This window comes from Ceratotherium simum, chromosome 9, assembly GCF_057802395.1.
Source record: "Ceratotherium simum simum isolate JZ-2026a chromosome 9, ASM5780239v1, whole genome shotgun sequence".
Lineage (NCBI taxonomy): Eukaryota > Metazoa > Chordata > Mammalia > Perissodactyla > Rhinocerotidae > Ceratotherium > Ceratotherium simum.
In genome coordinates, this window is record NC_141908.1 from 43,027,992 (window position 1) to 43,050,353 (window position 22,362).

General features: G+C 36.1%; 1 protein-coding gene across 9 annotated transcripts in view; it reads right to left on the reverse strand.

Annotated features, from left to right (window-relative positions):
* KCNH7 (potassium voltage-gated channel subfamily H member 7) overlaps positions 1-22,362 on the reverse strand; it is a 495,283-nt gene that overhangs the window by 114,946 nt on the left and 357,975 nt on the right. For all 9 annotated transcript variants that reach the window (XM_087435296.1, XM_087435302.1, XM_087435299.1 and 6 more), the window contains 2 exons: positions 21,820-22,248; positions 8,851-9,065 (listed from right to left, as the gene is read on the reverse strand). In XM_087435296.1, the coding sequence (XP_087291422.1) occupies positions 8,851-9,065; positions 21,820-22,248 (644 nt within the window). The remainder of the gene's footprint in view (positions 1-8,850; positions 9,066-21,819; positions 22,249-22,362) is intronic.

Consider the following 22,362-nt stretch of genomic DNA (forward strand, 5'->3'; position numbering starts at 1 on the left):
AGCAAGTGATGATCAGTTTTGACATACATATAGTATTTAGTGAAAATAGGTAGAAAATTAATTTGTTGCTTTTTTATTTACTTTGTTTATTTATTTTTTTTGGTGAGGAAGTTTGGCCCTGAGCTAACATCTGTTGCCAATCTTTCTCTTTTTGCTTGAGGAAGATGGTCCCTGAGCAAATATTTGTGCGAATCCTCCTCTATTTTGTTTACGGGACCCTGCCACAGCATGGTCTGATGAGTGGTGCATATGTCTGTTCCCAGAATCTGGAACTTAACCACTAAGCCACTGGGCTGGCCCCAATTTGTTGCTTTTTTAAATTACACACTTTCCTTTCCAAAATGGTGAACATCTTTAATTTACATTTAATATGTATATAGTATACAACATGCTTGCAGTAGTCAATTGTTACTAAGATATCTATAGTTACTTTTCATCTTTTCCTTATCATTGACTAGATTACAGAATATATTTATTTGCCCATAGATTACTAGAAAACATAATCCAGGATCTCAAAGCTTTGTATTCAATCAAAGACTCTTGAAGGCAAAGACCTTGACATATATTTTTGTATCACCATTGCACATAACACTTTGACTTACATTTAATAAGCACTCATAAAAATTGAATCAAAATTATTCTGATGTGTGCTTTACTCCTACTTGCAGCATCTATGTATATTGTTTTTCATTTCAGTTTGCACGTATAGACGTAGACCAAATCCAGATTACGGGGAAAACATTGGATGGGGATTTCTGTTTTGCTGCAAGTTTGATGGTATTCTACATATAACAGTAAGGTAATGGATACAAAACTAATGTCATATTAAATTAGAAGTGTTCAGATGCCATTTTGGATGCCTGCATTACATTTCAAATTTAATTTGGAATTTTGTGATTATTACTATTTCTGGCAGTTCAAGATGATCTGTACAGTTTTCTTGAGGTTTGCATGATGTTTATATTAGTTTAGGCAAGAAATGAAGCTTAGGAAAACATTTAAATCATATGTAGAAGTATTGTGAATTTTGATTTCTGTAATTTCAAAAGTGAAGAATCAATGAGGCTTTATAAAAATAACTACTGAAAAATAGATTCTTTAATTAAGTGTAATTTTTAATTCATGACCATGATATTGTGATTTATAATAAGAAATATATATTTGGTTTTAGTCCCTGTTCCTGGCACAGAGCTCTTCAACCCTTGATTTATTAATTTCCTGAGCGATGAGAACAATAAAGGTGTCTTTAGTTATGCTGATGAGGTGACTTTTGGAAAGGCCCTAGGTCACCTAAGGATGGGGGCTGGTCCAGAGGAACCAACCATGGGATTAGAGAGTTGGAACTTTTAGTCACACCCCAGCCCCGAACCCCTGGGGACAGGAGAGGGGCTAGAGGTTGTATCGATTGTCAATGGCCAATGAGTTCATCAAGCATGCCTATGTAATGAAGCATCCATAAAAACCCAAAAAGGTGGGATTGGAGAGCTTCTGGGCTGGTGAACATGTGGAGGTGCTGGGAGAGGGCGTGGAATCTCCACACTCCTTTCCCCGTACCTTGCCCTATGCATCTCTTCCACCTGGCTGTTCCTGAGTTATATCCTTTTATAATAGACTGGTAATCCTAAGTAAAATTTCCTCTGAGTTCTGTGAGCCACTCTAGCAAATTAATCAAACTCGAGGAGGTAATTGTGGGAACATCCAATTCATAGCCAGTCCGCAACCTGGACTTGGAGATTGGTGTCCGAAGTTGGGGGCAGTCTTGTGGAACTGAGCCCATAACTTGTGGAATCGGATGCTATCTCCGGGTAGATAGTGTCAGGATTGACTTGAATTGTAGGACACCCAGCTGGTGTCAGAATCTGAATTGGAGTCAGAATTATAACGACATTATTGTTGAAAATTATTGCTATATATAAAACCACTTTTAATTTGCAGTTGTGTTTGGAAGACATTTTTTAATACTGTCATTGAAGAAAGATTAGGACTAAGTTTATCCAATTTGAGGGAAACTACAGAAAGTGTTAAGAAATTTTGCATTATTAAGCCTGAGATGATAAGTAATTTTTTTAGCTTTATCGAGGTGTAATTGACATTAAAAAATTACACACATTTATAATTTTAAATATTAGCTAACAAAATGAAATCAATATTATCCCTCCACTATAAATCAATCTCCATTTCGAAAGAAGTACTGAATTACAAATACTGTTTGGATTTCTGTCAAAGTAAGTATAAATTGAGAGCCATCGAATCACATGAAGAAATAATGAGCATATTTACAATGGACAGAGTTCAGTGGAAGGTAAAAAGCCGTAACCTTTGAGCTCTTCTTTACGTCAGTAATATCAGTGTAATTTTGCTTTTCCTGAAACTGAGTGGCATGCCACTAACAAAAAACAAAATCCCTCCATACTAATCTAAAATCAGTATAAAAAGTGAGATATAAACTTAAATAAAAGATAATGCTGAAATGAAGCTCCCCTGTTAAGGATGAGTTTTTTCAACTTTTTCAAGAGTTTGAGGAGTTTTGGAGAAAATCTACCACAGTCTTTTCCTTATTTGTGTAGACTCAATTTTCTGATAAGTTACTACTAAACTTTCAGATTAAGACTTCCGGCTGTGCAGCCAAATGTTATGAGTATGTCCAAATGCTATGCTGACTTCTGAGTAGATTTAGGGGACAAATAGAGAAACAGAATAGAATCACAGAAAGGGTGTACTGGAGAGATTAAGAACTTCACTTTTGTAGTCCAATGACCTCAGTTTGAAGGCTACTGCTACCATTTCCTATGTGACCCGGGCAAGTTGCTTCCTCTCTCTAAGCTTGATTTCTCTTCTATGAAATGGAGATGATAATAATAGTACCAACTCATAGCACTGTTACGTGAATTAAAATTGATTATCTGTTAAACCCTTTAGCATAGAGCCTGGCACACAGTAAATGCTCAGTCAAGGTCAGCTAATACTAAATCTATCCTAATTCTATTTTCATGCCAATATTATACTTAAATGAATCCTAAATAATGAGAATCTATTCTGGCTTTAAACTTCTTTGCAGATTTCTAGATTCTATGGCAAATGTCTTTCCTAAGTCTCTGTGATTACTCCTAAATTTTCTTGAGAACTCTCCTTAGTGAAGCTATAGGAAAACTATACTTGTGGACTAGTAGTAAATCTCTGTCCCATCATCTGTTCTCCAGATTAAAATCTTCTGGTTCATTTATGTTCCTTCTTATGTCTTATTTTTTTATGATTATGCTATGAGTATCTATTAAATGCACCAGATTATTTCTCTTAAGTAACAAAGTAATAAGTTGTAGAACTATTTGGTCATTATTTGACCAGCACTGAGGCTAAAGGAAACTCAAACTACCTTTAGTTTCATAATATGATTTTGTAGCATTTATTACATTAGCACTTGTAAATGCTATTACTATATATTTTTTTGTTGTGTTTCTCCAAGTAGTTTATAACCTCTTGAGTATTGGTGCCAGGTTTTATACTTCTGTGTCTCTAGCGCCTACTCAGCACATACTGTGCATTCAGTGTGTGTGTGTGTGTGTGTGTGTGTGATGCTGTTAGTCTGAATGCCTATCTTCATCTTTACAATGAGCCATTATTGTTTTGTTCTCCATTTTTAGAGCCTCTCCTCCCCCACTGCATCTTTCTGGTGTGGTCACCAGTCACAAGGCTGCACTTCTTCCACCATAAGGATGACCACAGGACTCAAGTTGGCCAATCAGAGTCCACTTTCTCCAGAATGATATGGACACTGGAGGAGAGGAAGCCCTTCTCATCAGATCACCGACTGTGAGTGCTATGTGAGACAGAAGAATCTAAGGGCCTTGCTTCCATCAGAAGGGCAGCGAAGTCAATACAGAAGAAAGCATAGTGGAGAGAGGGAGAGAATGTCATCAGCTGTTCAAACAGTGAATGTAGCCATGGCCCCAAGCAGATCCACCCCTGCCCTTTTCAGTTATGTGACCCAATAAACTGCCCCTCTTCCTTTTATTTTTCACTTATGGTGGTACGAGTTGGACTTGTATTACTTGCATTCTGTTACAGCATGACTGATACAGTCTCACATGACTGGCCAATAAAGATTTGGAATCCACAGTGCCATCTTCTTAAACCCTCTGATATTCATATGCATACCTAGGGAGAGTGATCTAACACAAAATTTGTAAAAGTTGAACATGACAACAAAATAATACATTTTATCCTAAAAATTAGCATAACATTTGAACTAGAACTAGCCTTAAGAATACTGAAGTCATACAAGAGTGCAAAAATTTGGTTTACTTTTATTTAAAAGGGGACTGATATGCCAAGAATTGGATTCTCAACAGAACCATAATTGTATGATAAAAGCAGATCTTTGTTCTCCACCCACCCAACTTTTCTTCCAATTCATTGTTTTCTCTCCACCACTCCACTGGAATTTGGTAGGAATTAGCCAACCAGGGCCCTGCCTCTCCAAGGTGGATCCTACTACACGTCAGCCTATACCAGCTGGATTGTAGTTAAGGAAAAAAATCCACACCTTCTGAGAGTTATTTTCTATTTCTTCCAGTCAATAAAGAAGGTCAGATGGAATTTGACATAAGGAGCTGATGCACTCCAGAAATTTGGCCTGTAAGACCAGCCAATAAAAGGAGTCTCTGGACCTGAAACAGCAAGAATTAGAATCTTGCCTAAAGGGAGAATTTGGAAGGCAAGTATTTGCTTTGGGGATTTTTGATCAGCAGATTTACTCTTGCTTAATTCTCTCCAATACCTTCAGCCCTCCATTTCTGAATCTTTTAAGATCCTTCTTATGTGTTGTGTATTACTCTAAGCACTAGTGATACAGACCCCTCCTGCTTCATTCATTCATTGGTACTCACAATTCCCCAAGTGTGTCCCACACCAGACCCTGATTCCTAACCAGAAACTTCTCAAGCTGCAAAACTCATCTAAGAGTATATATTCCTCATCTACTGCCCCAAACTCCCAATATAGGGCATGTTTCCTCTCCAGGCACCCTCTGCACTCTGAGTTTACCTGTAGTGTAGTACTTCACACTGCATTGTAATGCCCATGCACTGTACTTGGCTGTTTCCCTCACTTCTCAAGGCAGAGAATTTGTCTTTTACATGAATTCCTACAACCTAGCACTGTACATACAAACTCTCGATAAATGCTTGTTGAGTGAGTAAACAAATATATGAACAAATAAATGAATAAAAACATGGTTCCTATTCTGAAGAAGCTCACTCTAGCTGGGCAGGCAAATAACCAATTGGCTAATTAGTGATTAGCCAATGTATAGTAGATAAGATCCAAATAGTGAGAGGGCATAACATGAGCAGTGATTAATTGTTCCTTTCATTTACGCCTTTTTTTCTTGATGTCTGCTCTATTGTTTATGCTCAGAAGAGTGTTTAAAACTCATTGTTGAATGATATATGAACAAAACCCTTATATCTTTTGAAGAAAAGATTACTATACAAATCCATTAAGGGAATAACACAAATAAGAACATTAGATAAAGAATACACTGTTGGCTGCCTATAGCAAACACATTGAGAATATCTTGACAAGGAGAATTTCCACACCGGCCTAACAAAGGGAATAGTAAAGTCTTTGGGTTATTATCAAGTTATTTTCTGTGACTAGGGAACAAGTGTGTTATATGTTGTGAATATGGGCATTCCAGAGATGGCTATGATCAGGAAACTAAACAAACACTACATGAGAAAATAGTTACAGGATCACCCTGCCTTCAAATACTTAAACAAAATTTCCAGAGGCTATGTCTGCGGGAGGAATTTCTCAATATTTGATCTCTACCTTATTTAGTCTGACTTGTGGACCATTGGAAGGTTTGTTACTAAGAGCTGAAGAGGGTGCTAAAAAGAAGATAGAGCATTCCTATTGATCCTCTTTCTAATTTCTGGTCTCAGCCTTTTTCCAGTCTGTCATCATTTCTCGCCAGAACTATAGCTGCATAAGTGTTCTATCTGTCTCCAGAATCTCCTTCCTATCACTGTATCTTTCACATTGTAAAAAAAAAAAAGTGATCCTTTATGAAACAAGATCCAATTCTAATCTTCCAACATCTTAAAAAGACTTTTTGCCTGCATCATACTTCTCCAATTGGGGTACTCTGGAGAGGGTACTTCACGATTTGGGTGAAGTATGAGAAGCTGTAGGAAAACTATGGGGCCTTCTGTGGGCCTCAGCAGTAAGTAGTTTAAAATATTTCTTAAAATGTTAAAAGAAATATTATAATATTGTGGAGCTAAATATAAAAGTCACAGGGATTTTAAAGAAAAAGCATGAGACCTTAAAAGAATGTCAAGCTTTTGATGGGAGCTGTTGCATTTACTCAGACCCCCAAGGCACTTATGTGAAACAGGTAGTGAAGAACTATCTAGAAGGGAGAGTTCTAGCAGCTCCCCAACCTGTTACAAGCCCCTGCCCAGCCTTGCCTCTCCCTGGCCCAGGAAACCACTTGTTCTCAGAAGACATGTAGACTTTTGTGTCTCTACAACTTTGTTCTTGCTATTTTCTCTACCTAGCATTCTCATCCTTTTCCTAGTCCATTTGGCCAACTTCTCTTTCTTTCCTTCCTTTATTCATTCATTCGTTCATTCAGTAAACATTTCATGAACTCCACTCTGCCAGGTGTCCTACTAGGCCCTGGCAGTATAGCGATAAAACGATCCTGCAGAGATGGTGAGGAGGGTAAGGGGAGGTCATACAAGAACGTTAACAAACAGAATAATGTTTGACTTTGCTTGTTATGTACTTAGCACTGTGATGAACAATTTCCACACATCACTCTAGTTAATTCTTTTTCCAACCCTGAGAAATAAATTTTGTCATCACTAGAACTTGCTTCTGTCACACAATAAATGGCACTTGTCTCCAGGGCGCACAACAAAATTACTTAGCCAGAATTAAAACACAAGTGCTGTGACTCCAAGTTATGCTCTTAAACTTAGTACCCGGTTTGATAAGTAACCTTCTAGATCCAGCTTAAATGTTCCATCCCACCTCTTTTTCTTCTCTGAAAATTCTTCCCTAACCTGCATTCCTGTATTCTTTATTAACACGGTTTCATTATGGCTATTTGTATATATGTTTCCTCTCACCAGGCTCAGAAAGTCCCCAGAGCAGGTGCCACCTCTGATTACATGTGCATCACCCTCTCCTGGCACAGTGGACCTGCCAAATGTGGCAGGATCTGGTGGGCTCTGTGGTGGACCAAGGGCATGAAAGCTTTCCAAAGATCGTACTTGACTGCTCACAGCCCTTATTGTGTGTTTTGTTTGGCCTAAAAAAGCATTTTGATTTAGTTTGCCAACTTCTAGAAATTAAGAGTTTATCTTAAATTCTGCATTTCCAGCTTCTTTTTAAAATTGGAAGATTTGGAAACATTGGTCAAGCATTCCTACAGGACCACAATTGGCTGGAGCTGAGTGGCAGCCATCTGCTTTGGAGGGGTCTTGCACTCTACAACTCGCTATGGTCCCCACTACTCCTGCTCTGCTACCATGCCTGCTTTATCACTTATGCTACTGGCAGGGCCCTAACCCTAATATTTTTAGCCGGTCTTCTGTGCAATTTCTAAAATCTCTTAATTTCTATATACCCATATGACAGTTACCATCCATAGATAACAGAGTTTTTAAGGTAAAAACAATTGCAAGTAAAGTTCAAAGCTATCAAAATGGTGCCAATACAACACAAATAACAGTAGATTATTAATTTACCACTGTTAAACCCAGTTTACTAAGTATAAATTAGGGAAAACGAAACGCCAAGGGTAGAAAGCCTCATTACTACATAAATATCAAAATAGACATTAGAGTACAGCACATATAATTTCTCATCTCAAATAAGTAGAGACTACTCAGATCCATTTACAATTGACTCATGGTCGTTACATAGCTATTTCAGCTTACACATAAGAGGTTATTTACAAACTACTATAGTGTTGTTTATAGTGATTATAATTACAGAAAAACTTTATTAATTCAAAATCTTCAACGCTTGGGATAGAGATTGGGGTCCAGTTTACCTTTATATGACAGGTTTTGAAAAAATTCGCTAAGCAAAAAATACTAGGTAAGTTGTTTGTAAAAATAACTATTTACTTGACACATATTTTAGAGTCATGAATTCCCAACAATGTAAGTGCATTGTAAGCGAAAGCTAGGTACTGCTTAGGTTGGTATTTTGCTATAATAAGTACAAATCATTTTTATCTACTTTTTTAAAGCAAGAGTCCTGCTAGACAGTGACAGTACCTTTTTACCCTAGTTCAACTTGCAATATTTATTTGAAAACAATAAAATATTGTTCTTATGAAACGTAATTGTTTTACTCTGACTTTTCATCATCTCAGAAAACTTTTTTCCCAAAGTCAATGGACTTATATCTGACTCTACTTAGTAGAGTAAGTGCCAAAAAGGAGGCTATAGTTAAGAGTAAATCCCAATTAGTCACCTAAAGCTGCAATAGACACATCCATTATATTAAGAAACCATGCTTTAATAATGCAAGAGTTGGCAGCAAAACAATAAATATCCAAACAAGATGAATAGCAGGTTAACCATCTCTGCAACAAAGGGAAAAGTACCTAGTTAGTCCATTTTTGCTTAGTCTTGTAATAGACAAGATCACACTCTATAATTTTATTTATCTGTTACATCAGAGGGTCGCTCAACATCTCAAGATATATTTGAGTATGAATAAATAGCTTACCTTTCTTGATAGTCATTCACAGGAAAAACAATGTGTTTTATGACACAGAAAAGAACATTAAGAACCGTTGAAATTGATAGTAAAATCGTGTCCTACCTGGGTAACTTTCTCTGTCACATTGTGTGTTCGATCTTTAACCTTGGGTGCAATAATGGTTTTATCTGAAGAAGGAGGGGATGTGTTCTTTTTTTCAGTTTTGACATCTGAAAAATTCAGAGTAAGCTGTGGAATCTTGTTAATGGTGCTGTATTTGTTGAGGTTTGAATCCGACGTGGATCCCAGGAGACTTGACTTGATATGATTAAAAGGCCCTAAAAAAATTGGAAAGTATTTGTAAAAGCAGTATCAGGAGAAATAGAAGAAGAAAGAGATGGTCCTGAATGACCTGCTGGTGATCCATGACCAATGTGACCCTGACTCAGGTGTGACTAAATGCAGCCAGCTGATACCTGAACACAGGGTTTAGGGTCACCGTCTGCCATAGGGAGTGGCATGTAAGTATCTGAGGATAAGATGGGGTCCTAAGTTCCTCCCAGAGAGCAGATGGCAGCTTTAACTGCTAATCAGCTTCTTTCATTAAAGGCTGGAATAGAAGAAAGGACTTCACTCCCTAATATTGGCCAAATTCTACCTCAAAGTTTCTCAAGAATTTCTTTTTATAATTCAGTATTACTCAAGGAAGGAATGGCCTATGGTTAAAATCATGTTGGCCATGAAATTTCTGAATGGGGTGTCTACCCTGCTCCAATATGTATTATTTCCCTGTCTGTGCAGTGACAAATGACAAGCCAGCTGGGTTCTTCATATGCTTCTATTACCTGTACGAGATGCTTCTAGAGCTTCTAGAAGAGTTAAGGCCAGATGGAGGAATTTCAGGTAAGGCTGAGAAGAGCAAATGTCTTTTTTCTTTTTTTTTTTTTGTGGACTCTAGTGAAAAATCTAGGATCCTGTGACAGATTTTTAAATCTATCCTTTCTTTTCTTTTTTTCTTTCATTTATATTTAAGACTGACTACTTTTTGAGAAAAAAAATAAAAACCATAGCAGAAGAATGCATTGGCAAACATAACTTGCAATGGAAGTGACCACAGCTAGGTAATAGGACATGTCTGGAGATGGTAGTACCTGGTTACCTTTTTATTTTTCTTCTTTTGTCGTGCTGTATATGAGATATCCAGAACTTGTTCATTTTATAGCTGAAAGTTTATACCGTTTGACCAACCCTAGTCATTTCTCACATTCCTTTTCTACAAAGACAATTTGGCAAGGTGCCAGGACTCCAGGCCCCCTTGGTTAGGGTGAGTACATTGACCAACTACATCTTCTTCTGAGATGAACCTATTGTCTGCTGCTTATGGAGAGTCAGAAAATGCTCCAAAGAGTTTCTTGTACAATGGGTAATGTTACTTATACCATTATGTAGCTCTTAAAAATTAGCATCAGGAAGAATTTTGTAAAAATCCTGAGCTCATGAGGGTTATACAGCTGTTAACTTTCAGCCTTAGAGAGTACTTAAAACATGCAAACTGTGTGAATGAACTTGCTAGTCAGTACATTTTGCCTTATGCTATTTTTTTCCCTGTTCAGAATGCAACTGATACATTTTATGGATCAAAATGTACTTTATGCACCAAGCAAGCTATAAACACTTGAAAATTATATTTATAGGTTGTGTATTTTGGACCACAACAATCAGTAAACTCAGTTCAAATATAATGCAAAGAAAAATATACTCTTCATAGTTCGTAGTTACCTTGGAGAAAAATCACACTATATTTGTTTATAAAAGTTTATATTTGCTTATTATAAAAGACTGAAGTGATTTTAAGAGAATTGTCACCTATTTAACAAACGCCGTGTTTCTTGAGTTGCATTTCTGTTCGTTCCCTGAGTTTTCTCCATGATGATGATGAAGTCCATCCAGGTGAAAAATGTCACTGAGCTCTCTGGGCATTTACCGCCCAGTAGGTTCTTATTTGCGTATAGATTCTTATTCTCTTTTCTATTTCTTTGACAAGGATAGAAATAAGAGCCAAGAGTGGCATCAAATTAATTTAGCCTTCAGCTAGATCTCTGACAGAAACCCTATTCTTCAGGTCTTGGTAGAAGTCTCCACGACACACAGCTAATTTATTATTATAACATATCCTAGATAGTGTTTCTTTTTTGCAGCTTTCTATGGCTACATTCCAGGCCTAAATCTTAATATTTAAAATTTGTATATTATTCTACGACTTCAGACTTCTTAGATACTGTCTTTTCCCCAACTTGAATGCCATATTTTCACTCCTTAAGTAATTTTACTGCACACAGGAACCTAGACAAGAGATTATAGAAGGTTGAGCTCAGGTATATAGTTAAACTGTGTTTAAAACCCTTAAGCCCATCTTTCAATTCTCTTTCTATGTCATCCTTCTATATGTTAGATTTCTGTAGCAGATTATCTACAGAGTTTTTTAAAAAATCAGATAAAAACGTGAATCATCTGTGATGTTAAGGCAGAAAGGCACTGTTAACATACTTTGTCCTTGTGACCAGTTCCAATAAACTCCACTGAATTGGCTACACCAATAACCATGTGGTCTCCACTATGTCGGTAGTTCACTGAGGGGGATTCGTGGAGGCATTTTTGGTTGTCACAATGATGAGAGGTGGCTGTTTTCTCACCTTAAAAAATTGTCCCATATGTCCCAAGGAGACATAGGTGAAAAGCCTTTTTATAATGATCTGAGTCTTGAACCTAACAGTTTCACATTTAAAGAGTATAATGTACTTTTAACACGATTTTAATATACACTGAATTCTACACAGCTGCAACTACCATGTAAACGGAAGATTTTACATTGTTTTGTTCAGAACTTTACTAAAAGTTGTTCACCATCTTGGAAAATCATGTCACGTGGAACTACACTACTTGTGGCATTTGAGCTGCCAATACAAAATTTCAGACTTCAGGTTACAGTCTGTGTTTGTAGCTGTTACATGGAAACATGTAAGCAAAGAGATTTGAGGTTTTTTTTTTTAATAGTGTTGGAACCAAACATTACTACATTTGTAGAGAATTATAGGAATCACACTAAAAATCATTAATGAAATTTATTTCAAAATTGTTTCATATTATTGTTCTTCTATATATGTAAAATGATGTGATATAATGAAAAGAAATCTATCTGGTAAAAACTAAACACTTGAAATTATTCGTTTGGGGATTGCCTACTGGTTTTCAGTCTCACTCTAATTACTCTCTAGAGATCTGCTACAACTTCTCCACCATGTCTTGATTGTCATTTCTTTTCCAATCTATTTTCTATTTCCCTTTGCTTATGCAGGCATACAGTCTGCAGGGTCTTATTTGAGGATGAATATATGTCCTGACGTTTAGTAGGATTTCTTTCTTCTGTGCAATTCATTACTATTGCGTGTCATCACACAGGGAATCATTCTGATCTTACGTTTAAAAGCAGGGGCCAGCTCATTGGTGAGAATGTCATACTTCCTCATTTTCTCCCCAATTTGTCTTGGTAGATTATTCATAATTCAATTTTAGTTATTTCTCACTTTTAAAATTCATGTATAAATAAGTCTCATCTGTTATTATTTATTCCAAGGATGATTTTTATTTCCTTATCTATCCATATTGCTGTTCTATCATTTTATCCAGCACGTATATGGACTGTTTTCTCATGTCTTTAATCCTCTTAAAGCCAAATTGTTTTCTTATGTCTGATTATTGTACTACGTCTTTTGGTGTAGCTATATTTGAACATTAATATATTGAGAGAAATATCATTTTATTATAAGCTGCTTTCATTTCTCCTTTATATGACAATTAAGGAATCATGTTGCTCTTTTGGGAATAGGTTAGAACGTCCCTGAATATTGTTTCATGTTAGGAAAAAGAGTATAACAAAATATTTGTTGAAACAAGGGGACACTGGGTCTGATAGGGCTGAGAAACCACTGGTTGACACATCATACTCAGATTTGGCCTCAGAATATTATAACTTCATTGCAGTCAGTATTTTCACTTTTCTTGTTTACTGGTGGAAAACCCTTTAAACTGTTACTCTACTCTATTTTCTTGTTAAGCTCTTAGTGTTAGCAATTTAATCTAGATTTTCTTTTAAATCTATACATTTAAAGAATTCAGCAGAACTTAAAATATGACTTAATAATTCACGCATGCTACTTAGATAAGAAACTTACAATTTATTTCAACCTGTATAACAAAGATCATTATGCTCTTTTGCACTGATTTTGAAGCAGATGTTTATATGCAGAAGTCTGTTGGAGTCTGCAACATGATCAGTGTTGGCTTAGTTTCCTCTAAAACCTATCTAAATTCTAATGAAAAAAATTTCCAACACTTTAATTAAGATGGGTATTAGCAATATCCTCATTTTACCAATTGTAAACCTAAGCAGACAGAATATGAGGCCAAAAGGGAACAGGAATCAAGGACTACTAATCAGAATACAGGGTTTCCTACCTCCTAGGTCTATATTCAGAGAGGCCTTGGTTCAGGTTTTAAAGGTGAAAGGCAGCCTCTCTGAGAGTGATCATGAACAGATGGGATTTAGGATTCTAATGAAAGAAAGGAGAACAATCTGAAAAACAAAGTAAATGAATTTAAAGAAAATAAATGGGCAGAAATAAAGGGAAATAATAGATTCAATAGAAAGGAATATAAAGCTCGAAATTATGTAGGAGGACTTAATGTTCTTTAGAGAAACACTTGCAAAATGGATAACTAGTTTAAATTTTCTAATATACTAGGAGGAGTGGAAAACAGGTAACCAAGTAGACTAAACCAACAGCTGGATAAAGTTCTAATATATTACAAGTGTCTGATTAAATATAAAGTAGGCCAGGTGCCAGCTACAAAGAAATACTCTGCATTTGGAGATAAAGCCAGAGGCTAAAGCAACAACTGGGAAGAATTTTAAAGATATTTAAAATTTTTATGATGAAGCTATTTAAATTTATCATGAGTTACAAGATGCTGAAGGAGAATATATTCTCTTTCAGATGGTGCTGGAAATATAGCTAAGGACATCTGACAAATTTTTTTTTAAATAATGCTATGTTTTTTAAAAGATCATTGCTCTTGAGGGGCAAATGGGACAAGAGAGAAGAAAACCAAAAAGATTAAGGTTACTTTCAAATCATCAGGCCTTTATACAATATTTCTTAGGGCACTGAGTTTATCTGGGTCAAGTTTAATAAAACCTAAATTGCTGAAGTGCTTTAACACTAAAGAAAATGCAAATGCAGTGCTTAGTAATTGGGTTTTATAAGAGAACACTGTCAAGAAGCATAAGGCAACCAGTGTAACACTTAGAAAGATATATAAGAGGTGATCATCAAATTATTTGTAGTCAATATCCATATTGTCTGTTTCAGTGCATGACATAATTTACAGAAAATAATTGTCACCATTGAAAATCAATTTGCAAATTCTTTTAAGATCACAAATACTTGGTAACAGCCAATGTAGCTTATGAGAAACAAGTTATATCAACTTTGTAAAAGCTGTAATAAATCTTGAGGGTAGTTTTGTTTCTGACTTACATGCCAGATTCATAGACAAGTTGGAAACTGAACATGCCATTGTCAACGGCATGCAGAGTTACTTGGGATAGTAAGGAGGTGGAAGCAATAGAGGGGTAAAATGATAGTAATGACTTATTTACCAATTTGGGTAAGTGGGGTTAATTTTTATTGATGACTTGGGAAGCAGAATGGGAAGAGAAACCACTAAGTCTGAGGTGAAAATCAGTTTATGAGTGATTGAGGTAGGATTAGGTTCACCTCTCACATATTAGAGAAGTTGTTAAAAAATATTATGCACACACAAACATATAAAGAGCATATGCAATCTATTTGAATTACTGTTCTCAGTCTTCGAATATGGGTTACACTTTTAGATCTCTAAAGTCTTATTTTAAAGAGTTAGAGTGCTAAGGGGATTTATTTAATTGAAACAATACTGATCCTAAGAAAGAAGGTTAAATGGAAATTATTCTGTTTTAGAAGAAAAGAGTGACTATCAATTTGCTGTTTTTGGACTGTGATATTATGTCAAGATTAGACATAGCCAGCTAGTATCCCTGTCCACTCAGGGTAGATGAAGGGAAAAAAATTACATTTCAGCAAGAACTATTTAGGCTACCTCTTTGTGTAACAGGCAGTAAAATGTATTTCCCAAGAAAGTCAAAGAACAGGGTGCTCTGGAGATAAAGATGCCTCTACCACCTGCGCAAGGGATTTAGACAATGCTCTTGTCTGAGGAGAACAAACCAGACGACATTGAAAACCTTTCAAATGCATTCCTAACTTATTTATTTTGGCAAAGATATGATTTTTCATTGAGTTAGTGAAAAAACTGTAATTACGTATTTGTATACACAGAAGTGCAGAAATTTGCTTTTTCAAATGAGTTTTAAAAACAAAGCCAAAAATATTTAAAAAGCACACAATGTATTGTCCCATATCTAATTAGTATATTAGTTGCTCTGTGAAAGTCTTAAAGAGCCAGACACTTCACTATTTTGTTAATAGTTTTCAAAACCAGAGCCTGAACAAATAATGGAGATTTTGGAGAGCATACTTACATTGTTTTGCACGTGTTATATCTAATTTGGGAACTTAACTTCATAAATATTAATATGTGAAAACTTTCTACAATGGTTTAGAGTTTTCTAATCCCAAATCCTGTCTTTGATGATTCATTTTTATTCAAAGACTAATGCTATTAAAAAATGGAGGGTTGAGGAAAAAGGGTTGGAGATGCAATGGATTAGTTTATGAGACAAAACCAAAATTACCGCAGTTTGAATGACAACTATGTGGACTACTAGTTTGGGAGATAAGCAAACTCATTTTTCTATTTATTGAGAAAAATTAGATTCATTTCTCACTGCATTTAGAAAATCATTGGAAAATTAATGTTTAATAATTTATTGCTAATCATTCCGTGCTAAAACCCGTCACATTTCACACAGGCAGGTTGGTGAGAACTGTCTGTATTCTATTTCTTGAAGTTATATTCTGAATTATATCAACTCAAATCACCACCCACAGCTGATACTAATTTGCTCCCTTTTAGAAATCTCCGTGGACGGGCCAAGGATAGGATAATCATGTAGATGAAATCCCATCCTGCTATTGGAGGTCACCTGCATAGACCCTTTTTGAAGTGCTTACAAAGTAAAGTTGGGATGGGGAGAAGATGCCGCAATTGCCCTTATAGTCAAATTACCCTGGACTGCTGACTAGAAAACATGTTGAGTTTCTAGTGCTACTAATTCATAACTATCACCAGCTCTGTATTAATTAACGAAGAAATTGCGGAATCAATGTACAAAACTTCACAGTGATCAGAGTAGCACTGACATATAGCAGAGGCCAAAACAGTGAATTCTAAGTAATGATGGTTACTGGTGGAGACGTGTCCATGCAACACACATGCACAAAATGAGTCATTGTCACCATATGCACACCCACAGCAGCCTGTATGGCCTATGTTAAAAGACTAAGCCTCAAAAGTTTTCAATTTGTTGAGAATAATATGATTATTATATTTTGCATATCTACTATGATATAGTAGAAAAGCAGAAGTGAATTTCAAATGTTATCCAAATCCAAATTTATCCAGAAGTATTGCCAGTTAAACATTACCCTGCAGTAGCTGTAGGTCATGCCAGTGATTTCACACTAATATAGAACACAATTAAAAACGATTTAAATGTAATATAGAAAAATAGAACATGACTATCATGCATGTACAGTTTACCACTACAGTAAGCTTAAAACCATACCCCCTGCCATCCAGGAACGTGAAACTAGTTTTAAGGAAACAAAAGAGGAACAAGTGAAGTAATGCTGTCATGTAGCACTTTGCTTATTTTATTTAATCTTGCACTGAAAAAAATTTTTTTTGGTTGAAACAGGCTTATGTGCCTCTTTCACACTGTAATATATTTACCTTGATATTTGTTTCTTTTCAAATGATTTAAATATTTAGGAAATGTACATTGTCAACCTAGGTTTATACTTCTTCCAGGAAAAAGGTGTTCATAATCATTTTGGTGACTCAGCTGAGAAAGTAACAATGTCTCCAAGAAAAATCAAGCCATGATGTCTCCACCAGGCACCTGGACTAGCTAAGGGCGTGTGATGTTGCATTGAACAGGGCATACAGCAGGCAAATTAACATGCCGAGTAAAGGGGCACTTGGAGCATCAGATGATGAAATTTGAGTTTATACATTACCTTTGACACTGCGACCATTGTCTGTTTTGAGCACATATGGATAAAAAAAGAGAGAAATACAAAAAGAAGACTAAAATTATGTTATATACACTGAATGACCTCTGTAAAAACAATTAGAGAAAACAGGATGTAATGATTGAAAATTTATCTTTGAAATTAACATTTTGTACAATTCAACCAAGTAAAATGCATATACTAAAAATAATACCTGCCATCATAAGTATTCATGTTCAAATATGTGAAACATTTATCTCACTTAATTTAAATGGATTCTAAGATACAGATTTTATAATTATGACAGTTTGGAGAAAGACATCCCCAGCTGCCTGCAGTTGTGATAAAAACTTTCAACCTTGTCAGAAGTCAGTTTTAGCATCGTTTCAACCATCACTTACAAAGAAAGACTACAGAACATTTTGCATGTAAAGTAATATTTTTTCATATAATTTAACCTAGTATGTTAATAAGGAAAAATGTTTCTAAGGCAATGGTTTACTTTAATAAACCAACTTGTGTTATGAATCATAATTTTATTAACTGTCCCTCCTACAAATGTTTTTCAATGTATATTTTGAAAATACCAAATAATACTCAGAGAGTTATTCTTAAGCAAAAATAATTGTAAGAAATCAGTGAGAGACTTGACTGTTCAAACGTAATGTGAAGTTTCTAAATTTATTCAGTGTAATACCTAGGATATTTAGGAAATTTATTTATATTAAAATGGGTTGTTTTCAAATCTCGGAATGGAGTGTTTTCAGATTTATTTTGAGATTAGCAATCTGACTCTGTTGCATATTTACTACTAACAAAATATGCATTACTAGTTTTGAAACAAACAAGCTTAAAATAAATGAAGTCATGTCAAAACCATTCAAATATATCCAAGATTTGAAAAATCTTTTCAACATTTGTTGACATCTATGCTAATGTATGCATATTTAAAATCTCGGGATATATCCTACTTGTTTCAAAGCTTACAACTGAAGCAATTTCAATAGTGTGGTATATTGAATTGCTGGTGTAGACATTGCCTCGGACAGAGATACACAAATAAAATTGTGACCTTACGTGACAACACTCCTCCCTCTTTGAGGGACCATAAAAAGCAAATAGAGGTAATGGAAGAGACCTTGATTACACAGAATTAGCTCCATCAGAAGCTGGGCCCGGAAATCACTAGTAAAGTAACAACTGCTTGCAAGTAGTGAAAAATTATAACTCTACTCATGAAATTACGTATAAAGATTTGCAAATTCCAACAAAACTGACCAAAAGTTGCATTATATAGTTAATGCTGCTTTGCCATTCTGAGGCAGGGCATGCAGTCTGTGTGCTGGTGACAGCTGAGACCTGCTTGTTACTCCTCCCTGACAACGTAAGTGCAGAAATTAGAGTAAGCATCAGCAGCTTAATAGAGTAATTTTGTCTGTTCAATCTAATAATGAAACAATTGAGATTTATATTTTGTATGTCTATTTATTTTATTTTATTTTTCTTGTAGTGCATTTTTATTGTATTTATAAATGTGTTAGTCCATGACAGGTTAGAAAAAAAATTCTGGTCCTTTACCACAAATGGTTTGAGAAGTACTGTTCTAAGGTACTTAATGATGTAGATTAAATGAAAGGATAATGTAAAATATTATGCACTAATATATTTGCAAATTATTGAAAGTTCTGTAAAGATAGCCTATAAAAAGGAGAAAATTTCTCTTCTTGACTGAAGAGACGAGATCTGAATTCAAAATCTAGTGCCTGTGTGATTTAACGTGTTAACCAGTTACGTGGATTCATAAAATTAAAACCAGTGTTAAAAGTTTTCCATCTTCCCTTATCAGGGGCGCGGTTTCTAAAATATATCAAATTATATAGCCTTAGAAAGTGTAGTTTCTGCTATGCTAATCAGTGATTTTGTAGCTGAAATCGCTCTAAGTCTGAAGTACAAAATACGCTCTGAATTTACCAATCGATAGCCAGACATTGACTGTAGCATCTGCAAGAAAGTGATACATTTTTTGGAAATAACATAGCTTGCATGGAGGAAGAAAATTGAGGATGATCTCAACGCCAGTGTTCATGTGTATAACCTTTACTTGGAAATCCAACAATATTAAATCATTCTTTCCCATAATTATAACGGTAGCTGTGTACTAAATGGAGACCACACAAAATCGAAAACAATAAAATTAAATCATGAAATCTGATCTAACCTACTCAGCACCACTGTCAAAACACAGGCTAAGTCTGTATCATGCACAGATTATGTTTCATTTAATATTCAAATTTACTGTTTCTGAATGCTATTATACTGTAACTCAGCTTCTAGGGAATAACGCCAATCTCTGAAAGGTCAATATAATTCCTAAAGACGACTACACTAACTGGACTAACTAAAAAGTATGCTAATCATTTGAATCACTGTACTGGATTTATTGTTGTTCGGTCATAGGATCTATTGCTCCAAGGTCAAATTTCAGAGCTTTCCTTCAGTCAGGAGATATTCGAGCTTGCCATTACTAGATGGTATAGGGCCTCAGATGATTAACCAGTTTGGGAATTGTCCTTGATTTTTTCTTTTTTCCTTTAGACCTTCTTTGGACTACGGATTAACATGGGTATATTAATTGCTCTTGTACCATATACAGCTTCTCAAACCTATTTCTTATAGAAAACTGTTCCTTCCATTTCTGTGATATTGATTTATCTCTCTTTGAGCTTTTTCCTGCCAATTCATTTTCTTTCACCATTTCTGCCTTCTCTACTTCAGGTGCCCTTTAAATAAAGATCCCCTACATGATTCAATCCTAAGATTTTGGTTTAAATTTCAGAGTGTCGGGGAGCAGATAATTCATTGTTTTCTGATGTGTGTGGTTTTGGAACATAATTCATGAGCACAGTCCTCTCAATGTCACATCAACATTTAACGAGTCTCTGCCATGAAATAGGCAATTGTGCTGGATACTAAGGCTGCGGAGCTAACTATACCAGAGCTAACATGCAAGAGGAGCTTTCAGCAACCTAATTATTTGTTTGTACATCTAATAGGAGTAACAGACAGATATATAATGTGTAATAAATGTAGAATGTAATAAATGCTATAATATATGTAAACACTGCTTTGCGCACTCAATGTGTGATATCATTTAATTCTTCTGGTTTGGGAACGGGAAATGAGTCCTTATAGCTATGAATAGTAGTGTGAGGAGGGAAAAGAACAAACTAAGGAAGCAAGAAAATGCGTGATACATTTTTGGGAAAAGGCAATTATCTTTGTGCAGGTTTAGAATAGAGTACATAGTAGGGGAGGGAGTCTTGCAGAGGCTTGAAATATAACTGTGGTCAGCTGGCAAAGTGCCTAGTACCCTATGCCAAGGAGCCCCGTGATCAGATTTTTGTTTTAAAGGGAAAATTAGCAGCAGCATGGATGATGATGAGCACTCACAGGAATAAATACCACAGAAAGGACGTTGGGCCTCTCCAGAACCCAAATCTATAGGATTCAGAAAAGTGGGACTGATGTATTCATGCAACAAGTACTCTGAATCTCGGACACCTGGGGAAAGTTCAGTGACTCAACAGAGCCCTCCTATGGCCAGGTTTCATGCAGCAGGAGTGAGGGAAGAAAACCATTGCATGGATGGATTGTGGATTCTGGAGAGAGGCAGTGCTGGGTTTGAAGGCTGGCTCTGGCACTCTGTAACTTTGGGCCAGTTATTTATTTAATATATCTATGCCTCAGTTTTCTCATTTATAAAATGGGGCTTAATGACAGTTCCTAACTCATAGGGTTGTTATGAGAATTGAATGAGAGTTAATGTGTGTCAAGCACTTACATTGCCCCACACACGTAAATACTTAAATGGTTATCCATTACCACGTTAATCGTGAATTGTTTTTGTCATTTCCTTTAAGCATCCCTACTTTCAATACTGGCTAGTATAAGATTGCAAACAAAAAGAAGCCAGGGAGAGGGGCCGGCCTGGGGGTGCAGGCAGTTAAGTGCGCGCGCTCCGCTGCAGTGGCCCGGGGTTCGCCGGTTCGGATCCCGGGCACGCACGGATGCACCCGCTTGTCAAGCCATGCTGTGGCGGCGTCCCATACAAAGTAGAGGAAGATGGGCATGGATGTTAGCCCAGGGCCAGTCTTCCTCAGCAAAAAGAGGAGGATTGGCAGATGTTAGCTCAGGACCAATCTTCCTCACACACAAAAAAAGAAGCCAGAGAGAAACAAATGAATTCTGAATTTGCTTTTCAAGTTGGTTTTGGTTGAGATTACGACTTTTTTCTCTAAACCTTTCCCTTCCCGCTACCTACGGCCCCCATCCCCAATCAGTTTAAAGCTTTCTGACCACTCAGTACATCATATTTCATACACCTCTTCCTTTTGGAAGAGTTGGTCAATAGAATAGTCCTGTGATGGTACACCACTCTTTCTGCCCAGGGCTTGACTATTTGCTGAATGCGTCAAAACTATTTATGCTTGATAGTGTCATCATCTAAGCATATCTTATATTAAGCATTAATTAATTAATACTCCATAAATTAGGCAGACAATGGTTATTATACTATTTCGGAAACAGATAAAGAAGCCAGAAGAAACCAAATTATTTATTAGGGTTCAAAAAAGAAATCAGTAACAAACCTAAATGTAGGACTCATATTTTTAATAGACTTTATTCATATTTCTTCCCCCAAGGCGTAAAGATTAATGTTGAAATTAAAAACAATATGGAAATTACCTTCCTTTACCCATTAATACATGTTTTCATATTTTAAAAAAAACAAACATACCTTCACTGGCGTGTCGGTCTCTAAATATGTTCTTGGGGTGGATGCTGAATCCTTCTATGTCATGCACTGAAGAAGCCCTCCGTATACTACAAAGGCTCTCCTTGGATCTGGAATGAGTCAGCTGGGAACTTGACTGCAGCATGTCAGGGTAGAGCCGGTCCCATTGTCTTTTGGGAGAGGAATGGTCAAGAGGTCCAGATATATTCACCAAGGGGGAACACTGGCTGGGCTGTATCAGGGCTTTCGTATCATCTGCTTCGGAGGGGCTGCAACTTTCTTTTGTAGGAGACTTAAAGTGCTTCATGGCTACTGAATCATCACTGTGTTTAGAAGAATCGATTACTACCACATCGGGGTCTTCTTGTGGTAAGGATTGCTTTCTGTATGTGAGAACTCTCAGACTAGGGAACTTGAACCCAAAAAGTTTCCCTACAGATAGAGAGGAGAGAGTATTATTACAAGACAAAGGATATATTCCTTAAAACAAACATTGCTGACTCATATATAACACCAAGTAAAAAGAATTATTAATTAATATTTAAG